Source organism: Rhinichthys klamathensis, unplaced genomic scaffold, assembly GCF_029890125.1.
Source record: "Rhinichthys klamathensis goyatoka isolate OS25496 unplaced genomic scaffold, OSU_Roscu_1.1 h1tg000082l_1, whole genome shotgun sequence".
In the NCBI taxonomy this organism is placed as follows: domain Eukaryota; kingdom Metazoa; phylum Chordata; class Actinopteri; order Cypriniformes; family Leuciscidae; genus Rhinichthys; species Rhinichthys klamathensis.
The window spans coordinates 1,337,149-1,362,537 of NW_026606624.1; the positions used below are offsets into that span (position 1 = coordinate 1,337,149).

Here is a 25,389-nt window from a genome sequence, read left to right on the forward strand (position 1 = left end):
TAGAATGCATGCTGGGAATATTGAAATAGCGAGGAATCTTTTGAACGCCTAGCCTGGCGTCCTACTTACAATAGATGCCAACTCTTGACGTGATAAAAACAAAATGCAGCTCGGCCGTGGCCTTATGGTATATCCCGCTTAATAACATTTTAAAACCATGAAACATGTGATTGTGATTTGTAATCACATAATGCAAATCCAGCATATAGCCTAGTAAAAAATCTATTTTCTAAATGTAAAATCTGATAAGGAATATTGTTTGATTTGATTACACTGAACCAACTGAGATCCAAAGCAGAATAGCTAAAAATGAAGAAGGCAAAATTAGGAACTATGAAATAGAAGAATGACACAAATAAATATTTTTTGCTAATCACTGAAGACGCACAGGCACAAGGACTAATACTAAATTACACTGTAACTAGTTCAAACCGCTGCATAATGCAAGGTGACATACAAAAACTTGTCACTGAGAAAAAACTTCAACGCCCCTTAGACTGGCAGCATCAATTTAAAATAAAACAATAAAGAGCAGAACCATATTTTATGGACACCTACTGGGAAAAAGCTGTCTAAATTCACATATGCAAATCCAACGTGGGTTTAAAAAAAGCACTTGAAGTACTTTATTCTTCCACTAAAGGAGTCTCAAACAGAACCTTATATCCTGAGGGTCACCACACAACCTAATTAAATTATACTGATAATATTTCACACAGACAAGTACACACAAATTAAATACAAGAGAACTATTCCATCCTCACAACTGAAATAAAACATCTAAAATTCCTTGAAATAATTCTGGATAAACACTGTTGTATAAGGCTTTAAAGATGACGTCAAATCTCACATCTCATCTACTGCCATGCCATCACTTTGTTTTTAAGGTCGAGGAAGCGTTGACCTCTTTTTCAACTCTCTAATTTTTTATATGTAAGCGCCACGCTTTCACACCATTGGCTGAAAAACTAGGGTGATAGACAGAAGAAAATGCAAATCGACCAATCACTCCAGGGTTTGTGATTAAGCGATCCACAAGGGAAAAAAACTTGATTAGGAGGAAAAAAAAATATGTATAAAATAATTCAATAATTGAAATAAACATTTCAAAACATTAAGAATAATAATTTTTGTGTGTGTGTGTGTGTGTGTGAATCTATTTTCCAAGAAGCAATGTTGGAATCATCATTTATACTTTTCTTGAACAGTGAAGACGATACTAAAGGCAACATATACATTATTTTTAAAAAAAGGTCAAACAATCTTTGAGGACCATAAGGCCTCTAAAAGTAATCAGAAAAATAATTTTGATTCCTTTATTAAACACTCAGGCTTTTTATAAATTTTGAATTATAATTATTGCACATATTAGCCTAGTTGATATTAAATTGTGTACGCACATTTCAATTTCAATTAAATTAAACTGGCCCTAGAAAAAAAATCTAAATTTTTGGCAAGTATTGGGGGGAGAAAATACCCCCAAAATATTTGCCCGCTTTGTTCAAGTGACATGATTGGTATAATAATTAATGGTCAGAACTTTCTGAAATTGAAATCCCTGTACAACATAGCCTACATTTAAAAAGTTATAATAATGTTGAAGTAATTATGGTTTAGCCTATACTGCTCCATAAAAATGTTTTAAGAAAGATTTATTAGCAAAAGTAAAAAAGGCGGTCATGCAGTACTGTTGAATGAACTCTTATTTAATTAAAATAGATTTGTGCCTGAGTATGCAAATGTACGCATTCATTTTATTATGCATAACTAGGCTACACTGTTGTTAGCCTTACTCATGTTTTGAGCATAGCCTACTAAATTTGATAAAACCTTGAAAAAAAATTCTCTTCTGTTAAAATCTCCAGTCTAAAAGTACAGAATCGAGTATGCCTATATTAATCCATTACATGACAATAAACTCAAGTATCATTAAACTTGAGAACTAAAGCCACAAGAGGTTCCTGTAATACCAGCAGTGCCTACTTAAAATTCATTGAGTATAATTCACTGGACACAGACACTTCAAATCGCCTGGGATTGAATGTGTGGTCAGTAAGTGAGAATAAAGGACTGTATGGTTGTTTTGTTATTGTATGCTCACTGGAAACCTGCTTCATTGTCCAACATGCTGAGTCCAGCATCACCATTTCAGCTCTGAATTCCCGCTGAACACGAGCGTAAAAAAACACGTCAATGCGTTACAAGAGAAATAAATACTAATAAATAAAAATAAAAAAGATTAATGTATAGAAGTGGTTCGGGTTTAATATTTCACCTGGAAATGATTGTACAAATAAGGGGCGCGAATCTCGTGCAGGGTTCGCGCACGCACACGTATCAGCGCGTGGGGATACAAAATAATGCGTTTTAATGCTCCTATTGCACATGAAAAGATGATAAATATATTATTTCTTAAACTCACTCTGATGCTGTCCAAATAAATGCGTTTCTAAGCCACCTGTGATGTTTTAACTAAATAGTTCGCATGACAGAACAAGCCTTATCAAAGGGATACGTTCTTGTCAGGGGGAAAGCAACCGTTAAAAAAATGTCACATTTGTCCCAGTATCATTCCACATTCGTTAATTAGCGAAAAAATGGTTTCGTATCTTATTTCTAGGATGGCATTCAAAACTAACGTGCCGTGACCGTAAACTCTCAGTCTGTCGGCAAGATGCTGGACTCGCAAAACACGGGGAGAAACATCTTACCTTCAACAGCCAGGACCGAGGGTAGTAGTGTCCATAAAATCCATAGGATATCCATCATTGGTTTCTTAGGGGTGAAATTGTATAAAGTCCAGACATTCAAATAAATTGTGCCCTGAAAGCCATTGATATCAGACACTGGCGCAGACCGGCAGACTTTCACCTTCCGTTGAATGAATACGATGCCATAAACACAACTAAAATCCAAAGCGAGTATGGACGAGACCAAACGAGTCAGACGAGGGGGGAGGGTGGTTAGAAGCGCCGCGTTAGATCGGCCAGATTATAAAAGTGCATAAGAAACGTCGCTTTATAAATACCAAAAACTCGTAATAAAGATTATTTCATTGATAAGAATCGACCAGAGCGGATTCCCATCGGTTAGACTACAAAAGATTGAAGCCATCCAACCCGAAAGCGCTCATTTCTTCTGTCCCACTTGTCAATCAAGGCAAGAGCATAACTATTCAGCCTTATCAGCGGATGCTCGGTAGAAAATTGTGACAATTGGGAATACAGGGATATGTGAATTTAGACAGACTCTGAGATTATTTATGAAGATTAATCGAAATATATGTGTGTTACAGTTGCACTAATGGTAGCTAATGGAATAGTCTGTCGCCTTCGTTTTTTTCTTTCCCATATTCTTCATAAAAAAGTAAAGGTAAGACGGCTTTTAAAATTACTGTGAAACGAGGGGACACATAAATATCGGAAAGCGTAAAAGTAGATATATGCTTATTGTATACATGTTTCTAACGTATAGGGCCTACTTTATTAGGCCTACATTGCTTTAAACAATAGCCTAAATGTAAAAATATATAAAAGTAAAAAACGTTTTTTTTTAATAAAATTTTTTTTTACATGCATTGTGGACAATTGTAACTTAGTTTTAGATACACAGATGTTTTATGTGTACACACTGAAGCAAAATCAATGAGAGCACAATGAGAATGTGTCTGTGTCTGGCAGCTGTGACAAACTCACTAGGCCTCATTTGCAATTTTAACAATGTGTGTCAATGAACTAACAATATTTTCAATGCGTTTGTGTAGGTGCCTATAACAACAAGTGCAATTTAAATAGGTTAGCGAGAATAAGCAGCAAAAAAACACAACAGAAAGGCTAAGTTTATGCAACAAAAATATAATAAAATGATAATTTGTCCCTCAGATGACAAATACAATAAATCAAAACAAATCTTTGAGAAATTGTAGCAGTCTTCCTCCATTGTTCAAACAAGACATTTTTAGCATAAATTCAAATTGTCACCATAATTTACACCATTTCCTTTCAGCTCCCGAGTGATAAAAAAAAATAACGAACCTTGAAACCTTGTGATGAGTGAATCACGTTATTTTCCAATCACTTATTCAACTGAAAAGCGTCTTGGCAAGAGATGGAGGTTATATTTGTTATGTGAATATAACAGGATCATGGTGTAGGCTATATAAATTATGCACCTGCTCTTTCTTTTCTACTCCTTGCTTATAGATTAAACTCATTTGAAATGTAATAATATAAAAGTAGCAGACTTTGTGAAGAAAGAAAGAAAGAAAGAAAGAAAGAAAGAAAGAAAGAAAGAAAGAAAGAAAGAAAGAAAGAAAGAAAGAAAGAAAGAAAGAAAGAAAGAAAGAAAGAAAGAAAGACCTGTGCTCTCTAGTATCTGAAGCTTTTTGTTTTATTCTTGCCTATATCAGTTGACTCTTGCTTGAAAATCTCTCGAAAGTCTGGAACTAGAGTTACCTGATCCCAGCTGGTTGTGTATTACACATCTTCAAATCACTACATAATGTCCATCTTTACTAAGTAATTTGTTGAGTTTGTTAAATAAAGCTCCACAAAAAAGGTCACTAGGTACAAGGTTATATTGAATATTTACTGCATTGCCCACTAGTCTTTCAATATCGATCTTTTCAAAAAATCTATGCAGAAATCACAAAGGCAATTTGGCTTTTCGGTTTTAAATCTATTTTATGAGTGGATTTATCCTAAAGTAAGAATGTGGCCTGAAAACAAGCTTTGATTAATCACCTCCTCTTACTTTAAAGCAACTATAAGCAGTTTTATCGGCGCATTAATAAGTGACAGTCACTGGCGACAGTGGTACTGTTTAAAAAAAAAAAAAAAATTTTACATCTCAGACAGCCATAGAAGAAGAAAAAATTTAGGACAAAATAAAATCCCTCAAACAGATTGTTAATGGATAAGCTTTTTGACCTGTCAGTTATAGTTTGTAAGAAGCGACAGCTGAATTTATGTACCATTGTGTGCCAAGCCACAAACAGAATTTTGAAATATTCCTTAAAGCAATATTCGACTGATTTCCTGTTTCAGCAGCTGGTAGTGTAATCCAAATAATGCTATAGCAGAATAACCAAAAAATGAGGCACTGGCCCTGCAGGCGGAGGTGGACACAGGCAGAAGGTAAAGTTCGGAGAAGCCCACAAGATGATTCTCTACACAGATGGAATAAAATGAGTTTTTCTGAGCGACAGTAGCGGGGTATGTAGGGGCACGGGCTTCAGATTAATGGCAGCTGAGACTGCTTTTACCATTCCCTGCGAGGTCACCGAATTTGACCAAGTAAATCACGGCCGACTTAGAGGATCACAATATATCAGAACGCAGATATAGACCTTTAAGGTGTCTGTCTAAATAACCCGAGACTTGCGGGCAATGACGGGATTAAGTTATTCTATTCCCTGTTATTGAATTTGGAATCTGCGTTTTGTTAGTCCATGCTCTCATGGAACAAAGCTGTTATTGTAATATAAAGAACTGGCAGTATTTTACTTGAAAATACCAGTCAGTCTGTGGAGAAATATCAAAGGATATAAAACTAGACTAACCATGGGAGACTGGACTTTAATACTTTGACTTATGTCTGCTGGAATATCAAGTAAGAAATGTTTTAAATTTTCCCGTATGAAAAAGAATGTGTATTGTGAATTGATACCATTCTCTAATATCACAGTACATCAAAGAGAAAACTACTGTGTGTGTGTGTGAATTAGTTTCTGGTGGAGTTATTTAGCCTGAACAAAAACCTTCACATTATAACATTAACATCAAGGATTGATTTTGCTTTTCTTTTTTTTAAAGAAAGGGTTTAATTTATTTATATAGTTTCAGCTTTGAGTTTTTGGACTGTATCATAGATAAATATTTTTAACTGCATAATGTTAATAGCACCAAACAGATTTTGTTTTGGCATGATTTTATTTATGCAAAACCATGTATAATTTTTTTTAATAAAATTATAGAAACGCACACACTTGCAAGGCAACACACAGGATAAGAGAGCGGTTTGAAAGTTCAACATATGGATTACATTTTGAAGGGATATATAATTTATACTTTTAGAAATAAAAAAAATGTAAGAAAATTATATATGCTCAACACTGGAGCCAGTGCAAAAACTTAGCACTAGCAATATTTAAATTCAAGTTTTGTTTTGCTTTGCAATTGGAAACTCAATTAATAAGCGTACCACATTTCATTGTAAAAAGTTAATTGTAACTGTAAACCTTGATCAATATAGAAACAAAATATACACAATATATAATAATCAAAATGTACACACAGCAAAACTTATGAATGCTTCCAAACCAAACTCAATTCGTTTATCTTGTTTTGTCATATATTTTTGCTAATTACATATCTAAAAATAAATAAATAAATATAAAAATGCTGAAAGTTAGGCCTAAAAGTTCAACACATCAGTCAAATAAATAACGGTATCTGATTAAATGTGTGATGTGTGTAACTTCAATTTGACTCTACTAAACAAATAAAGTACCAAATTGCTTCAACAGCGCCACCTAGAGGCAGGGAAGTTACACTTCTCTCTTCTTTCTCATTCTTGCCTTTTAGTTTTTGATACATGTAGAATAAAAAATTATTTTCTGTAGACTCAAAGTATGAATACTTAAACTTTGGGCTATACTACATAACATTGGTGTCTATTCAAATTGAATTTGAGAAAAATTCTCTCATAAATCACCTGTAAATCAACCCACGAGAGTGGCTACATAAGCTACACAAAATCACACATTTTAAAGCATGGTACTCTTCTAAATCAATGTTTTCCCTGTATCCATTCACAAGCAGAGCCATTAAACAACCATTTAGCCAGTGTTCAAGACACCCTTATCTGTATTTTGTTATTGGCATGGCAGTCTGCAGAACTTAATGAAGGTAGACTTTAAAGTGCTCTGCTATCTGTTAAGTATGTGTGCTTGATCTCTGACCTTTGTGGCAGATCCTGGCTGCTCTAAAATCTGAGAAGACTCTTCAGATGTGAATTAACCCTCAAGGGACACCGCCTCACAGGTCGGTCAGAGAAAAAAGATAAGGCTTTTATACCAGTACTTCACATTCAAGGCTTTAAATTAAACTTGGGCTTGACTCGAGGATGGTATTCCACATGGGGTTTCTTTTGCAGTTACAACTTGCTTTCTTTTTTTAAGGTGATAAATGAGCCTTTCCAGTGATAAGGGTTGAATATAATATGCGAATTTGAAAGTTAATGAATTCTATTGTTCAAAGTGATCACAATAATCAAATCCATTTATATACAACGCCAGCTCTCTGTACTTCCTCTGTAGTCAGGTTTAGTTACTGCTTATCCTATTCACTTAAATCGAGCGTCAGCGTCAGTTCTGGCAGGCCAGGTAGTCAAGCTGCTGCTTATGCTATTTGCTATCAACACTGTCCCGTCAGCTGATCTGCTCCAGCTGAGCTGCATTAGCTGGTTAACTCCCCTCGCTGTTCAATGGCCAAGCTCAAACAAGGCGCCTTATTTTAAGCTCATTCACCTTGCTCATACATGCTTGCCGCTCGCTCTGCTAGCTCGCTGCTCGCTTCTGCTGGCTCGCTGCTCGCTTCTGCTGCAATATTGACACAGGACGACGTGATTCATTCTCCATTCATCTCTGAAAATCTTCACGAAGCTAAGTTCCTTTTTAATATTCATTGCTAAAAGCTATCAGTGTGTTGGCAACATCCTTCTTGTTAATGCTATTCGTGTGGCATTTGGGCTTATCTAACTAATCGTTTTCATAAAAATGCTTATGCGATCATATTGGCTACGTGCGTTATCTGTTGTCATTGGCAACTGATCGCGTTGCTCACGCTGGCTTTTACCACTATGCAGCGCAGATTCAAACAGCTTGCTGTGATAGGAATTCACTTCTGCGGACTGCCTCCGGACCGTATACAGCTCATTCTTACGCATTGTGCAACAACTACGGCGGTGACACGTACTCGCTCCGGTTTAACCCTTTAAGCTATGGGGCGGTGGTTTCTGCTGCTTACGAACGATACCTCCGTCCCGATGTTCGGGATATTCTTGACGCCCAGAAGCCATGAGCTCAAGTCTCTGATTTGTTTCGTTAATAAAACACATTTGATCATTATTTTGCTCGCGCTCTGCTCAGTTAACGCCCCTGAATGCGCTATCAGCTGTTCATTTATTCATCTAGCTCGTTCTCAGAGGTGGATTAATCATCTATCCATAGAGCTTACACTGTAGACTGTCAAACAGTAAATACAGATAATCTAGGTAACAGCATGTTTTAGCTATTGCGGTCTTGATTAGTCATTTCAGTAATTAATCAATATTTTTACTATTATAAATCGCTAAATCAATATTTTTACTATTATAAATCGCTAAATTAGGGCGGCTCAGTCGACACCGTTCGAGACACTCAATTTTGTTTTGGGGGGAATAGCTCGTGTGGTCAAATAATCATCCTCTGTATCACAGAGGATTGCCAGGTGTGGTTTTGTTTGGGGGGATATTTTAGCTCTCACAGTCTAAAACTGTGTGAGCGTTCCCTAATGCTGCTGCTGCTGTCCTCTGACTCTCTGCTATTTCATGGTGCTCATGAAAGGTCAGAGGACTCCCTGAACAGAGCCATACCGCCAAATTTCAATTCAGGAACATCAACCTGTTTGCAATCTATTCAAATAATTCTTAATTATTTTGTCTGTGTTCTTGACTTAATGGACCTGACAGAAATCGAGCGTCAGCGTCAGTTCTGGCAGGCCAGGTAGTCAAGCTGCTGCTTATGCTATTTGCTATCAACACTGTCCCGTCAGCTGATCTGCTCCAGCTGAGCTGCATTAGCTGGTTAACTCCCCTCGCTGTTCAATGGCCAAGCTCAAACAAGGCGCCTTATTTTAAGCTCATTCACCTTGCTCATACATGCTTGCCGCTCGCTCTGCTAGCTCGCTGCTCGCTTCTGCTGGCTCGCTGCTCGCTTCTGCTGCCCGCCACCTCCCCAGCTCCTCCTTATGCATAACGTGGCATTTGCTATGTCATGTTGCTGCTCTGTTCACAGGGGGATATTTTAGCTCTCACAGTCTAAAACTGTGTGAGCGTTCCCTAATGCTGCTGCTGCTGTCCTCTGACTCTCTGCTATTTCATGGTGCTCATGAAAGGTCAGAGGACTCCCTGAACAGAGCCATACCGCCAAATTTCAATTCAGGAACATCAACCTGTTTGCAATCTATTCAAATAATTCTTAATTATTTTGTCTGTGTGTTCTTGACTTAATGGACCTGACAGAAGTCATCCTATTAGTGTTTCAGTGACTCGCTGCCAAAACGTGAATTTAACCTCAATTAGGCTGTGCAGATTTAATCAAAAGGCCAGAAGTTCTGTCCCTATTTAATTAACTTATGGAGGATTCAAAGTGTAACTTATGTGATCAGAGTTCCTATAAAAGACAGCGGAAAAAATTCAGTAAATCTATTCGTGCGTGATCAGAGTTTTAAATTGGAGGAAAGTCATTCTTATAAAGTAGTTTTAGCCATTTCTCATACCGCATTACCTCACTTTTGGGTAGTTTCGTCGCAAGAATGCTTTGTTGAAGTGCTCAGTCATCCTGTAGCATTGCATCTTTATCCGTTGGTGAGGGAGACAAGCCTGTGTTAAACAGTCTCGGAGACCTAAACCTCACAAATCAGCCACTGCAATGCAGGACATGGGTTTTATCACCAGAATAAATCCATGTCTGTTACGAGAAAAGCACAGCCTCTGCTGAAATGATTCAAATGACCGCCGTAGAAAGGCAAAGTGCATCTTTCAACGTTTGTCGTCAATCATATGATCTGGGCCACATGAACCCCAAATAAACCTTATCCTAATTGATAGAGCTCTCTTCATATAAAGCAAAGATCGCTTCAGCGACCATGCTGAAACACTTTAGAGGAGGGTGGGGGTGACTTTAGAGCCAGACCTCCTGTAATGTTCTTCAGGTGGACGTCTGCTGGCCTAAAGAAGAGTGGCTTTCATTAACGGCATGAAACACAAGCTCCCTGTCCCCAGCTTTGTTCACTTTCCAAATGCAGATTAGCCAGAATTCCCTTGCAAAGCTCCTGTGCGTCCTGTCAGATTTCTTGTAGCCAAAAAATATAATCCGAAGGGGATTTTCTCATGTGCACCTGTGTGCGCATGTCAAATCCCATATGTAATTCTAGACAAAACATGTGCGTTTGTTTCTGTGAAAAGCCAAAGCACATGTTGATTTTGTGGAGGATGCTTCAAGCTTCCTACATTTGCTGCAGATTGTTCTGTTAAAAGCCAAAAGATTGGAAAAATGACACAGATCATTCCCATTAACTTTTATTCTCAACAATCCTTCATGAGCAGACAAAAAATTCCTTAAACATTTATCATATTGTTCTTTAAAAGCGTCAAAAAGTTGCAGAATTTAAAATCTTGTTAAATTGTAGCCCATGTGGCCCTGAGAAATTATGGGAAAAGTGGTGCAGGTTAAAAATGCAGCAAACTTGGATAAACATCCATGTGAAAGAATTTTCATGTATTAACTGCCTTTTTATTGAACAGCTTGCAGCGAAACTTAAAAAAACAAGACTTTCATCGACTTCCTATATCTGAAAGGCTGTAGACAGATTTTTATGTGAAGGACTCGGGACGTTTTTGCCGGGAAAATCTAACGGATGTGACGTTTACACTCCCGAAAACCTTTCTTCTGCTCAATTATACACGAAACAAATGCTTCTACAATGTTCAGGATACTGCCGAAAGAGCTATTCTGTAATTAATGTCAATGTGTCATGCAAAGAAAAGAGATTCATTCAATCTAGTCTCTCACACAGCCAGATGAGATGACCTACTGTATATAGTCTAGTCTCAAATATAGGCCTACTTTATAATCAAACTATCACAACAGTGTGATTTTAATTATCTCTCGACATGAAGCCGGTGAATTGCAGAACTTGTGCATAATATATATCCACATCACTATGATCAGATGCTTTCTTAACTGCTGCTTTCTCACAGCTGTCATTTGTGTGTGTGTGTGTGTGTGTGTGTGTGTACATATTTACATAATTATCTAACCCAGCAAGCAATAGCCGCCATTTCACCGTCTAGGTTAATAGACCGGCTATGAACAACCCACTTCTAGCCAAAAAATAACCTTAAATTTGGTTACATGTCGTTTTTGCCAAAATAACTTCCGAGATGTATGATATTCCATCACAACGCATTCTCACCCCAAGGCGTCACTAAAATGACAATTTTGACCATGCTTCAATATTCGACGCTTTAGGCACCCTTTAGCGTCAGTTACATGACGCGATCCTAGGGCGTCATCTTACTGACGCTTTACCTAAGCGTCAGTTAGATGACGCGGGTAGGTTTAGGTCTGGGGTAGGGTTAGGATTAGATAGCGTCATCTAACTGACGTTAAAGGTAAAGCGTCAGTAAGATGACGCCCTAGGATCGCGTCATGTAACTGACGCTAAAGGGTGCCTAAAGCGTCGGATATTGAAGCATGGTCAAAATGATTCCCAAGGCGTCAGTTTCATGACGCCTAGGGATGAGAATGGGCTGTCCATCATGTAAGCAAAGTCAACAGTGATTACAAGGTGTTTGGTTTCATATCTTTGACATGTTCTATGCGTAGCCTGTGCTTCTATTCTTGGTCTATGGTTAGATGTCTATTAATATAAAAAATTTACTGACAGTCCAAATTTTGCCTTGTTTTAGCCTAGACGTCAGGGCTGTGTTTGGACAGCTATTAGACGTCTTTTAAATCCAAAATTGCTTGCTGGGAAACGTCACTCTCAGCAGCGTGTATGGCATCGAGATGTTCGTTATATCACTGCAAAGGTTTTTCCAACTTTTTTTTCCTTCTAAGCGAAAAACGAAAAAGATCGAAACACAAAAATTGGGGCATTGAATCACATTCAGTCTCTTGTACGATATGTGAGCGAATTGTTGCTGGCTGCAGTTCACTGTAAGCTTATTTCCATAAACTTACCATCATGACACCAACAGCCCATGATGTGCAACATTTAACATATTCCTATATATATACATAAAAAGTGTTTAATGACAATGCGTTTAATCCTTAAAAATTACATTTAGCAAATACACAATTTGGCTGATGCTGACTGTCTCAGTGGTGCAATTAATTTGCTAATGCAAAGAACTCACCGCTTTCAAACAGATTCCTAACTCTCAGTATACTAACTCTCTGCAAATTCAGTAACTATTCATTCTGTGTTGTTCTTCTTTAGACGATTATTACTGCACTACATCTGGAAGATATTTTCCCGATTTACCGTCAGGCCTGTGGAACACTCTCATTTTTAATCACTGTTTCGTGGTCTGAGGGCGGCTGGGTGCACCCATTTCTTACTGGGCTCCTCAGTACCACACTGACTGTAAAGAAATTCAGCGCTGTGCTAGGGAGCTCTCAGAGGATGTTTTATTAATGGATGGGGATGACAGTGTTATGGCCAGGCCAGAGATCGGCCCCTTTAAAACCGCAGCAATTGCTTTTTCAGAATAATTTCAAGGTGTTTAGGTGGTGCCTAGACATGAATTACTGTCCAGATTTCTTCCTGTTACCCTTCACCCCAGCTGTCATAATTCAAAAGAATTTTTTTATTATTAAAGTTACTCTATCTTAGAACACAATTTAGATTAATTGTTTTTAACATTGAATTTGTGCTTAAATATTATTAATAGAAAATTCACAATTAATTACAACATATTTGAAACATTTGGGAAAATAAACATTTAAAATGAGCATAAACATGTTTTTGATCTATAACATGATTTCTAAAAATCCAAATTTCTGAGTAAATGAGTAACTTTAATAATAAATATTCCATGTCATATCCAAAAAGAATACTTACTGGATTGTACTATATAATAGAAAATTCCTCTTTCCAGATTGAACTGCTTTTAATTTTAAAATGAGGTCATTTTTCTGTAATAAAATATAGAATTCTGACTTTCTTGTATTTTGTTCCTGTCCTTTGATGTTCTGATGCTTTGCCAGTATTGTCCATTGCACTAATAAGTACTTTATAATATAGATTATATGAAAAAAAAAATTTATGCACCTTTTTTCCAACTATTAAAACCATTTTTGTACTATTACAATCATACTAAAATAAAATACAAATCTTAATACAATTAACGAATCAGCATAATTTATAGATTGAAAAATCTACTGTTTGTCAGGCCAAAAGAGCTTTACACAAACAAAATTGAATAATTTGCCAATTATTCATTGTGTGTCTAGAATCATTGTGTGTGTGTGAGTTTGTGTGTGTGTGTGTATTACTTTGTGCGGTGCAGTTGGGAAATAGAGCAGAAGAATAGAAGACTGACATTCAAGAATCTGGATCATTCTGCCTCTAGATGAGCGGGGGCAGCGAAACAGCAGACTGAATGATCCAGGGGTCGTTCCCATGACAACCTTTGCCCATGGAGTTTGCTGACCCCTTCAGCCTGCCAATACAAGCATAGTACAGATTGTAGGTCACATATGGCACAGACGATCCAATCAGGACTAATCTGGCTTGACTCAGGTCATAAATTACACTGCAAAGCTGGCTTCTACCCAGGCTTATCTCGATGGACAGGTCAGGGCCACATTAATGTGAGTGTTTATGAAAACAATACGCACAAAGGAATCCTGCATCCGAGTAAACACTTGTTAGCGTGATGCTTTTCTGTTGGCCTGTCTTTGTTAAAAACATTCTTTAGAAGAAAATACACAAAATCATTAAAAGAGTGGGTTTTTTTTTTTTTCAAAATACATTTCCAATAGGAGAAAAAAAAATACATATTCATAAAAATTGTAAATCAATGGCATTCATTTGTGCGCTAACATCAGAGGAACAACCAAAGCTGATCAATAAGATTGAATAGTGGCAATCTGACTGTTACCATGGTGACGTAAACATCTGAACATTAGCCACAATCAATCAATCAATCAATCAATCAGATTTTGCCTGCATCCCATCTGTGGAGGCATGAGGGGGGGCTGTTAATCTCTCTTTTTTGTGTCTAAATACGTGAACCCAAGACGCAGTCAGTGACTGGTACTTGAGCAGACATATGCACACGAAAGGGAATCTTTTGGACTCAAATTTCTCAGTTTGGCCCATTTGTATCCCTCCGGTTCTGACATGCTTGTAGTCTATGTGCATTATTTATAAAATTCTGTGTCAGTAAAGACAAACTGCTGAACAAGAGGTTCACGTCTACAGTAAAATAAGATGTTCAGCATGCAAGAAACTGGCACAAAGCAAGATCCCAGTGATTGCCGACAGATGGGCAGCCGTATTCCGTGCTTCATAGCATTTGCCAGGCTCTCATTTTTAATGATAAAGATGTTCAGTGTGACAAAACCTTTGCTTGCCTCGTCTGACACTGTCACACAGACCAACCACTTATACTACTGTCAAACATTTGAAGTCAGTATGAGAGTTTGTTTTTAAAGAAATTAAGACTTTTATTAAGCAAGGACACTAAAGATATTCATAATGTTACAAACGATTTGTATTTCAAATAAATGCAGCTCTTTTTAACTTTCTATTCGTCAAAGAATCCTGGAAAGAAAAAATTATTCACGGTTTCCACAAAAATATTAAGAAGCACAACTTTTTAATGGTGATAATGTGTCTTGAGCAGCAAATTAGCATATTAGAATGATTTCTGATGGATCATGTGGCACTGAAGACTGGAGTAATGATGCTGAAAATGTTTGCTATCACAGGAATAAATTACATTTAAAATACATTAAAATAAAAGTTATTTTAAATTGTAATAATGTTTCACAATATTACTGTTTTTCTGTATTTTTTGATCAAATAAATGCAGAACTGGTGAGAAAGAGTATAGAATGAGAAAGTATAGAATACAATAGAGTATAGAATACAAATTGAAGTAGTAGTTAATGGATTCCAGATAAACAAATCTCGATTTTTTTGTCTTACACAATTAAATCTATAGGACATTTCAATATATTTTTTCCTGGAAAACAAGATAATATATACTAAATACAATTTTTGTGACTGATTTGCGTTTATGTGGAATCCATCTTGGAAAACAAAACAAACAAACAAACATATTTTTAAGTAATAGTCCAGAATACATGAGCATTATAAATACTGCACACTTGTGTCCACGTACTGCCTTTCTCCAGAGAGACCCTGTATAGATTTCCTTTTTCATAAGGTTTCTTTTTTTTCTGGTGTCTGGTCAACTGCTCTGAGTCACAGAGGACGACCAGATCAGCAGGGGAACAGATAAGTATGATTTATTTGTCATGTCCTTGGAACAGCACAACAGAGAAGATACAACCGCCGAAGGGGCCTGATTTTATTTGAAGATGGTAGAAAAATTGAAGGATGACGTTTAACGTACTCTGTTTTTAATATATACGTTGAAACATTAGCTCTTGGTTTATGGTCTGCATCTGAGAATGTCTGTGATTTGTTTATAAAAAGAGAATTATTTTCCCATAGGGGTTAAACGCACTGGTGGAAACACTTACTTGTCACCACACATGCACACACACACACACACACACACACTTAACTAAACATCCACTAAACACAACAACTTACATGGTTATATAAACAGGCGTGCTCTAATCCACAAGTAATCACTAGAAAAAAAAGAGCCAAGTAAGAAATGGAGCTCTTAGAAATGAGCAGATGTTAAATTTTAAAGCAAATTAAAGCGCCACACATATAAGCGGCAAAGGTCAACGATTAGGAATCGGGTTCATGTAAAGAAGCTGCACTTTCCATTCCCGAGCAATGAAATAAACATCTGTTGAGTCCACTCGCCCTGCACTCGAAGTTCAAATGTAGAGGGCAGCCTGAGCTCAAAACGCCTGCTTAAAGGAAGGTCCAACTACACTTCCCATCTCTGCCCTCTGGTTGGAGATTTCATGAATGAGCTGGTAATAATCATGGGTGAGTGGATTGTCACCTTTTCCAGTGAACGAGGGCCAAAAGGGAATATAGGAACATAGAGAGAGAGGGCAGCCACACAGCAGTTTTCAATGGACAGATGCGAATGTCTGGACGAGACTTGGAAGTTGGCAAGCACGAGCGGATGAGGTCTGCAGAGAACGCTGAGCACCGAGACCCCATTTAGCCTCTCTGCCGCGCTGACAGGGAGGAAGCAATCAGAAATAATATTCCAAAACCAGACGTGGGATAGCTCGTATTTTTCAGATGGGAGGTAAAGGCTTGCAGGTGCAGAACTAAACTAATCTGATATTGTCATTAGCAGTAATTAGATTTTTCACACGGGATCAAAGTAGCCGCTTCTGGAGACCATCGATCAACTCTCCAAATTTAGAGAGATGTCATTCAATTCATCTGAACAAATTAGTTTTGTTCTCTGAGTATGTCTTGAAATCTGTTAAACAGCTGTTTAAACTACACTTAGGGTCCATTTTAAAATGTGCTGGCCAAGGACATATGTTTAGAGTATTTTCCTACAATTTTCTAATTTTTCTTAGAGCAATAGAGTCTCATTTCTTGTTTAACATCCTGTATGCATTCCACAGGCACCACAATAGTGCTAGGACAAGGTTTTCTTCACATTTGACCTTGTTAAGATCTCATTACATTTAATTTAGGCATCTGGAAAAGTGTCTGCAAAACGTAACTTATACTGCATTCAAGTTATATTTTAATCATAATGTTTTCCTTGGGAAATGAACCCACGACCTTGGTGTCAGCAGCGCCATGTCAAGTCAAAATACAGGAACACTTTTATTACTGCGCGCTCAGAGTCCAGATATATTTCACTAACAACAACTTAAATTAAAGGGGAAAATGCATTAATGTTATGCTTTGATTGCTTACAGGTATAGCAATCGGAGCATTTCAGACTTCACATTTATTACTGACTTTGTATCGATTACATGCATTTAGCCGATGCTTTAATTCAAAATAACTTGGAGTATATTTAAGTTACTGTAAAATTAGCAGTATGCTATAGTAAAGTATCTATTTTTACTTTCTACTTTAAATTGCTTTCATTTAGGGTTGTACCAATATTAAAATGATTCTTGATACTGATCCGATACTCGATAAGCTGATTATTTTCATGTTATGCCTGTTAATCAATAAATAGCTGATAAAAAAAAAAACAATAATAAAAAAAATCAATCATTGTAAATGCTACAAGTGAATTTAAGCATCACGACATTATAATGAACACTATGAAAATAAATATTCATTTTGAGATTTGCTTAAGATGTTTAAGATCTTTAACAGTTAAATTATTTATATTATTATATAATATTTATATATATTTATATTATTTATATAATCAAGTATTTTTTAAAGATTCACAAAAGTGATTATGACAGCAAAGGCAAATGTAATCTGAAATGTAAAATTAGAGCAAACGAGAATGCACAATTCAATCAAATATTGATTGATATATACTATTATTTAAAATTTTAGGTTCAGTAAGCTTTGGTTGAAGAAATGAATAATTTTATTCAGCAATGATGCATTTGATTAAAAGTGACAGTAAAGGCTTTCAATTTTTGACAAATGTTAATGTATTGTTCTTTTGAGTTTATTTTCTATTTGTCAAAGAATCCTGGAAAGAAAAAGAAAAATCACGGTTTCCACCAAAATATTAAGCAGCACAACTTTTTAAAAAAGTGATAATACTAATAAATGCTTTTTGAGCAGCAAATCAGCATATTAGAAGGATTTCTGAAGGATCATGTGACATTGAGACTGGAGTAATGATACTAAAAATTCAGCTCTGCCACCACAGGCAAAAAAAATAATAATTATATACAGTAGTCAACAAGTGGATCAAAAGTTCATCAAAGACAAGAAGGGGTATTGTTCAAAATTCATGTATAACTTTGATGAAAGGTTTTGATCCACTTCAAATGTTGACTAGCTGTATTAAAATAGAAAAGTTATTTTTAATTGTAAATTTTAATTGCCGACTTAGTGAGCATTAGAGACATTCTTCAAAAACATCCAAAAAAATCTGACCCCAAACCTTTGACCTGTATAAAATATAATATAAGCTTTTATAGCCAAAAAGTAAATCAGAAAAGTTTTGATTTATTTACAGTCCTGTAAATTACTCATCAAAACCTTTCAATGCGTACAGCTTTTCATTCACCACCCGGGCATACACAGTCTGGCAGAAACGCAGAGTTTTGGTTTGAGGGCACTAATGAAATTAAGGCGATAGAAACCGAATGTGTTCCCTCTCACAGCTCTCATGCGCTGAGTCTTTAAAGAATTGTTCAGGTTCACTGAGCAGAGATGGAACTCTCTGGTGCTTTCAAGTGCACGGGAGCATGAAGGATTTCATTTCAGAATCACGCAGAGGTCACCTCCCGAGTGTCTTGTTTTAGGGAAGCATCTTATCTGAAGTGTGAAGGTGTCAGTGAATAGAAGTTGAGGACAGGAAGGAAAAAGAAAAAATTAGGGTGTAGGGGATGAGGTGGCAAGATTTTGAGGTTTGATGCTAATGTGAGCCGAAGCGCTCCTCTAATGCCACTGCTCCAAATGGGAAAAATTGACTTTCTGAGGAGAGGTGCCACACGCCAGCACTCGGAGAAGCCGGAAAAGGGCTAAGTGGAGTGTTCTGAGCAAGCAGCAGCAAAGCCTGGAGCACAAGCAAATATTTCATGAGTAATTTAATATCTGGAACATGAACACTTCCCCCCTATCATGGGTTGCGGGAGGACAGACAGCCAGCGATCTGGGAGAGAGAATCAGGCGGAGGGAACACGACGGAGACTGAGAGGAGGGGACAAGAAATGTGTGCATGAACGTTTCAAAGGGCCAGTTAAGGGTTGAGAATACCCGCCATACTATGCTACCCTCCTGCTCTGGGTCATTGCCTGGACTCAATCTGTCTTGGCCTAATGCGCCTTGAACGGCGTGCCTGCTTACGGTGGGGCCAACGGCAGACTCACGCAACCTATCAGCGGGAGTTTCGCCTTGTCATCCTGCAGGGTCCTCCCTCTGTAACTTCAGAGACCGATGATGTGTAATGAGTAGCCATTAAAATAAAACCATGGATCTAGTGTTTTGCCCTTTGTATTCACGCACTCTTGTATGCTCTACCTTGAATGTACGGCTGAATTGAACGAATTGCAGGGTAAACATCGCATGCTATCGTCCATGGGTAAACTAGAGACAGCTAAATATTTTCTAAGGGTATATTTTGTTGAAGTTGGGTCCGCTCCACAACGGCCGCAGGGTGTGTCTTAATCAGCTCCTAGTTCAGTAATGATTGCACTTCATAAGACAATCGTATTGTAGGGCTGTCCTATAGAAAAGTCCTCCCAAAAAAAAAGTCCAAAATGCAAGTGTAAATGTACGTAATTGGAACCTTATTTTTCTGTCTTTAATTGACTTTCATCCCTTACATGCATAAAAGGGAAACAATAAAGTATTTTTTTTATTTGTAAAAAAAAAGACATTTAGACATTAAATATAATTGAAAATAAATACAGAACAGAAAGAAATATTTGTTTTATTTTTCTGTTAATTTATGCATTTTCTGCATTCTGCATTAGTTTTCATAAACTAATTTTTAAAAGGTTTAAAAAATTTCACCGGGGGGGGGCGGGGGGGGGAGGGTCAGCTCAGTATAAGTTTTACTTATTTAAAGAAATTGATACTTTTATTTTGCAAAGATGCATTAAACTGTTCAAAAGTGTAAGTAAAGACCTTTACAATTTTGCATAAATATGGAAGAAAAAATATATATAAATGCTTTCTATTCATCAAAGAACATGTTAATTATATTAAAATATTTAAACAAAAATAATACGCAGCACAACTGTTTGAAGAAGAAGAAGAGTTTCTTGAGCAGCAAATCAGCTTACTAGAATGATTTCTGAAGGATCATGTGACACTGAAGACTGGAGTAATGATGCTTTAGCTTTGCCATCACAGGAATAAATTACATTTAAAATATATTAAAATAGAAAACTAATTTAATATTTTATAGTATTACTGTTTTTATTATATTAATCAAATAAATGCAACATTGGTGAGCATTTGAGACTTCTTAAAAATAACTTACTGAACTTTTGAACAGTAGTGTATCTTGCTTAAAAGTGTATTTCTCATAACTCAGTTACACAATTGATTTTATTGAATTTTAAATGACTGAAATCAACCTAAATACATAAGGTTACACCGACAAACAATACTAAATTTAAGAGTTAAATGAGGTAGGAATGGCTCTCAGTAACAACTGCAGGTTCACACTATTTACATTGTACGTTATAATTGTCACGAGTCAAGTTTAGTGAATCAAGGCCATTGCTAATGTCCAAATTCATGTAGAATACATACCGATTCACATCATCATGAACTTGGGAGCAGAATGACACAACAACAGTTTCCAAGCATAATGCATCAGTATCATTAGGAGAAAACCAAGGACAACATGCAAATTAGCAACACTTGCTGAAGGTCAACCACAGGAGTGATCTAAATTCAAAGCATGCCTACACATCACTACATTATCTGTAATTATTCTCAGTGCAGCCAGTGAATACATGACTTTGAGGATGGCATTATTTATCGTTATCCTTGTCTAATTTTTTAATTGGAGTCAAGAGTTCTCAAACGGGCAAAAATCCCTTGTGATGGTGTTAAATAAGTGAATTATTCATTCACACAAACCTCTTTCTTCTATTTTTTATCTATCTGTCTATCTATCTAGGTGAAGCTAGTTCAAGATATGTGTGTAAGGGCAACTCTGACATCTCTAACAAAATCTGTTATGGAAGCTCATGAATGTTTGAGAAATTCCTAGGAAAACACTGCCACCACACTCTGTGAAATGATGTTAGTGCTTGTAAGCACACAGAGCATGTATTAAGCGAGACTTAAAACTATAAGGCGTCGCATAACATTAATTATGTGGGGATAAGTGACATTTTTAACATATACTGTAACAGCTTTTGATGACCAGTTTTAGCACCTAATACATAAAGCACCTTTAAAGCCAATGTCCAAAGACAAAATTATGTATAGCCTATATGAATATAGTTGTGGATGCACATATGACTGTTATACAGAATAATATAATAGCTGTGAATATTTTGTCACAACTATAATTATATTATATGTAGTATATATATTTCAATCTCTTGGTCAAAAAAAATCTAGATCATTATTATAACTTTATATTATGTCTTTTTAGACACTTGTGCTAGATTTGAAAAGTGCTATACAAATTCAAACGCATAAAATGGTACTTCCTAAATAAATACACAAATTATATTATAAAAAGTCATTGTATAGCACTGTATATAATATTGGGATAACAAAAATAGGAAGATACTGGATTTTTTTTAGTTTGGACGCTAAAATTAAATATTCAACATCCTAATTTATGGAATAGTAAGGATCTGAAACCAACATTCAAAACCTCTGCTACAAAAATCACACAAAATAATACATTTCTAAATATGTATCTTCTGCTGAATCCATTTTAACAAGGTATGTGAACCTTGTCTTAACATTGTTGTTCAGTCTGTTGCCTCCATTGCCCTGCGGACAAATGCACAGGTCATCAGATAACAGCATAACAGCACAACATAGTTCTCTTGGACGTGCAATTGGTCAATCCCCCGCTCCTGGAAGCAGCTGTTGCCCTTTTTATTCTGAGCACTGATCAAAGCCCATCCTTAAACCTCAGCCTTAATCATTAATAGTTCCTGCTAAACTAATAACAGGTCAGAACAAATGGGACACACCCACAGTTGCTCTTTGAGGTGGTGGTGAGTGTTTTGCATGCTACAGATAATAATAATAAAAATGAATATTAAAATATTGTTATTACTACTGTTTGGTTTTTTGGGTCACTAGAAAAAATATATTGGTAAAATGCATGGTTATAGCTTAAAATATTGAGAACAGTAGGGTTTATTTTAAGCGAATTATATTTATTTCATAATGAGTATTTGTTGCGTGATAGTATGAGCATGCGCAGTTGCGCCGTAAGCTTCAGAAAAACGTAGAGTAGCGTCTATTGTTGATTCACAACCGGAATGCCCTGAGCACACAGCCCGTTGGTTTATGACCTGTGGTCAATTGTATAAATAAACAAAAAATACGAGACTAATGACAAACACGAGTCGTGTCATGTGTGCTGCCTGTCACTAGCCCATTCGGATGGCTGAAAATCTAAAAAGATCCGAACAGCAATATTTTAAGCTATAACCATGCATTTTACCAATATATTTTTTCTAGTGACCCAAAAAACCGAACAACTACTAATAGTAGTATTTTTTTTATTTATTCCTGGACCATGATACAATATGAAACTACCAAATAAAGAATATATTGGATAAATAAATAAAAAACTACCAGTACATTACAAAATATATATAAAAAAATGCTTTGTGGGTGTTTTAACAGGGGTCCTTCATTAAACAAAACAAAAAAGTTATGTAACTACGATAGTAAGAGCTGGCATTTCAAAGAGTTTTATAAATAAGAAACAGAGATGAACCAGTTCACCCCGACCATGTTTTGATTCACACTCACTTAGCTTTGAAAAGCTCTAAGAACAGCCTGCTGTAATTTCCTTTTGAATCTGTATTGAAATTCTTAATGTCTATAATTTTCTGTCTACTTCGATTAGGTATGCTGGCCATTCCAAAAAAAAAAAAAAGGCTTCGCCATATGCGTTTAATCAACAAGTGTGCATGAACGTGTGCATTGATGCAAATGTCCTTGGAAAAAAAAAATCATGAGTGCAAGAGTGCACATATGCATTAGGGAATATCCACACGCTTCCTCGACAATGTGCATGCTTGCACGCCTGTACGTGAGTGCATGTATGTAACTAATGTTTGCTCTAGGCTGCATTGTTCTCTGCAAAAGAGGAGGCTGCTCTGATGATGCCCTCTCGCTGGCCCAATGCCAGACTGGATAACGGGCGCGAATCAGGGGTGACTGACTGGTGAGAGCTGGCCTTATGAACTCTGGGATATTGGTTGGCCCCTGTTGATTCTCTTACCCCCTCTGGCTGCTCTGCCCGGTTACACTGTGTGAAAAGAGCAAGAAGCGCTGCCACGCCAGTGGAGCGGGCCACATTACGTAAAATAAAACAGCTTTCCATGCCACTGACTCTTCATTTCATGTGAGTGTCATTGTAAACATTTGTCAAAAGTACTGTTCATTTCTTAGGTGTAATTTGTTTGTTTTTTCCAAGTCAGAAAAGAAGTTGTGCACTTTGGGCTTAAGATTTGTGTGTTCAAGAAGTCATTCCTACTGTGCAATACATTGTTATGACTCAAATATGTCTACATACATTACATAATTATCATACACAATTTAAAAATGAAGTTACATTAATTAGTTTTATCACAGTTATGTGAATTTTAAATTATTTTACTACTTAAAATAATCTCCAACCAGATATTTCAAACAAATATCCTAAAATTACACTCATAGCTCTGATAATGTCATATATTTCATTCATTGCATAAATAATCAGGTTATAATGAAATACATTAAGTGCCAAAGCTTTCCTGGAAGACTTTTCATAAAAACCAATTCCTTAAATTAATAAGCATTAATTAATAGTTAAAAGTAAAACAGATCAAAGGGAACTGCATAATTTTAATATTTATGTTAGTTCACAGTGCATTAACTAATGTTAACATAAAATGTTTGATTTTAAAAGTGTATAAGATTAATAAATGCCGTAGAAATATTGTTCATTGTTAGTTAATGTTAATGTACCGGTAGTTAACTAATGGTAACAAATTAAACCTTATTGTAAAGTGTAACCAATAATTATTAATTGTATCGTTATTATTGTTGATGTTAAAAAAATGTTTACCAGCATTAAAAATGTCTTTAGCATTAGCAAATTTAAATTTAAAAAATGTTTATGTAAATGCCGGTAGTTTTATTACTTTATAATAATAGTAATTATAATAACAATCTCTACCTAAACACCATCATATTCATTCTCACATTGTTGTAAAAGAGAATAATGCTCATGACATTCCCAAAGTGTAAACTGTCAGTAGGTTACTTTTCTTCAGTCTTGCTTTGTTTCAGTGCGCTACACAGTGTGTATGAAAGGGTTTGAGACACTCTGGGTCAAATCAGTAAATGAATCTGCACAACCATCATCAGCGAAATAGGCATGAAGCCTGAAGAGGCACTCACAACAGATGGAATTTCCACCCCTTTGCATGCCATACAAATAGTATGATGGACGTTACACAAAAACAGACGCACAGGGCCTGTTCGCTATTTCTCTCTTGCTCTCAAACACATGCACACACATTTAAAGGAGGCATGATGGCCGTCATCTGACCTAGACGTATCGGGTCATGCTGCTTTGTGGGTTCCTACAGGCCACGCCGTGTCAAAATGCCACACTCTTGACGGAGGGCTGAAAACGGGTTGGAGGTCGAGTCGACCGGATGAAAACAAGAGGCGCAGGCAATCAGCGTGAGGAACACTCAAAAGCAAAGGTGGTCTGTTCTGTTTGCCCCAAGAACGAAAAGTGAGAGGCAGAGGCCCTCTCGTTATTTTAGAATCTGTGGCAGCAGACACTGCGGGCGACAAACACGGCATTCACAATAACCTACTGAGGCATGAGGCGGGAGGCCAACATGGGTGAAAACATTGTGTACTATTGAAAGACAAGTGGCAATGGTGTTTTGAGTGTTTTTTTCTGCCTCAGTGGTTCTAAAAAGATTACGCTGAATGTTTAGGCATTCTCGCACAACACTAAAACACTCACACGAAACTAGTCTCAATGATTAAACAATTCTGAAGTGATGGATTATCTAGTGCAAAAATGCAATACAAATAGTTTCACAAAATGTAAATGTTTTATTCACTCACCTTAGCCTTAAGGTTACATCTTGATTGTAAATATTTGATTAGTGACGGAAAATTCTGATGACAGCTGTGCCCAAGCCGTGGTGCATAAATGCCAAATAAAACATTTGGAACATGACTGTAAGGAAATGCAAAGCAGCCAGCTCTGTTTTCATCCAGAAGGCAAGTTCTTCTGGACTCAAGGGGAAAATGTCAGGCATGCATTTGTTGACTGGAGAAGTGACATTGGTGAAAAACCACAAGGCGCTCGTTTAAGAAGAGGCTGACTCTGCATGCATTCTCTGGTGAATAGGTCACCCTCGGGGATGTTCAAACGGCACATCGACCCAGACTGCTCTCCAAAAACCCTTGAAAATAAATACTATGAGACATTCTGCTCTAACCCAAATGGCTGGGAATCTTTACAGACAGAATGCTTATTACTTGAAATGACAAAACACATTTATTTTTCTTCAACTCGTTGTGATTATGTCCTGCTCTGCATTCCATTACATAC

The 25,389-nt window shown here is 36.6% G+C and overlaps 1 protein-coding gene across 2 annotated transcripts in view; it reads right to left on the reverse strand.

The window, feature by feature from the left end:
• Nucleotides 1-25,053, reverse strand: part of ephb2b (eph receptor B2b) — a 172,202-nt gene extending 147,149 nt beyond the window's left edge. Inside the window, exon 1 of one of the 2 annotated variants that reach the window (XM_056251376.1) lies at nt 24,897-25,053. Coding sequence is in view for 1 of the 2 variants with exons in the window: in XM_056251374.1 (XP_056107349.1) it covers nt 2,712-2,769 (58 nt within the window). In the remaining variant the exon portion in view is untranslated. Of the gene's footprint in view, nt 1-2,711; nt 2,907-24,896 lie in introns of those variants that run through there. The other variant, XM_056251374.1, reaches the window with a different exon arrangement.
• Nucleotides 25,054-25,389: the final 336 nt, after the last annotated feature.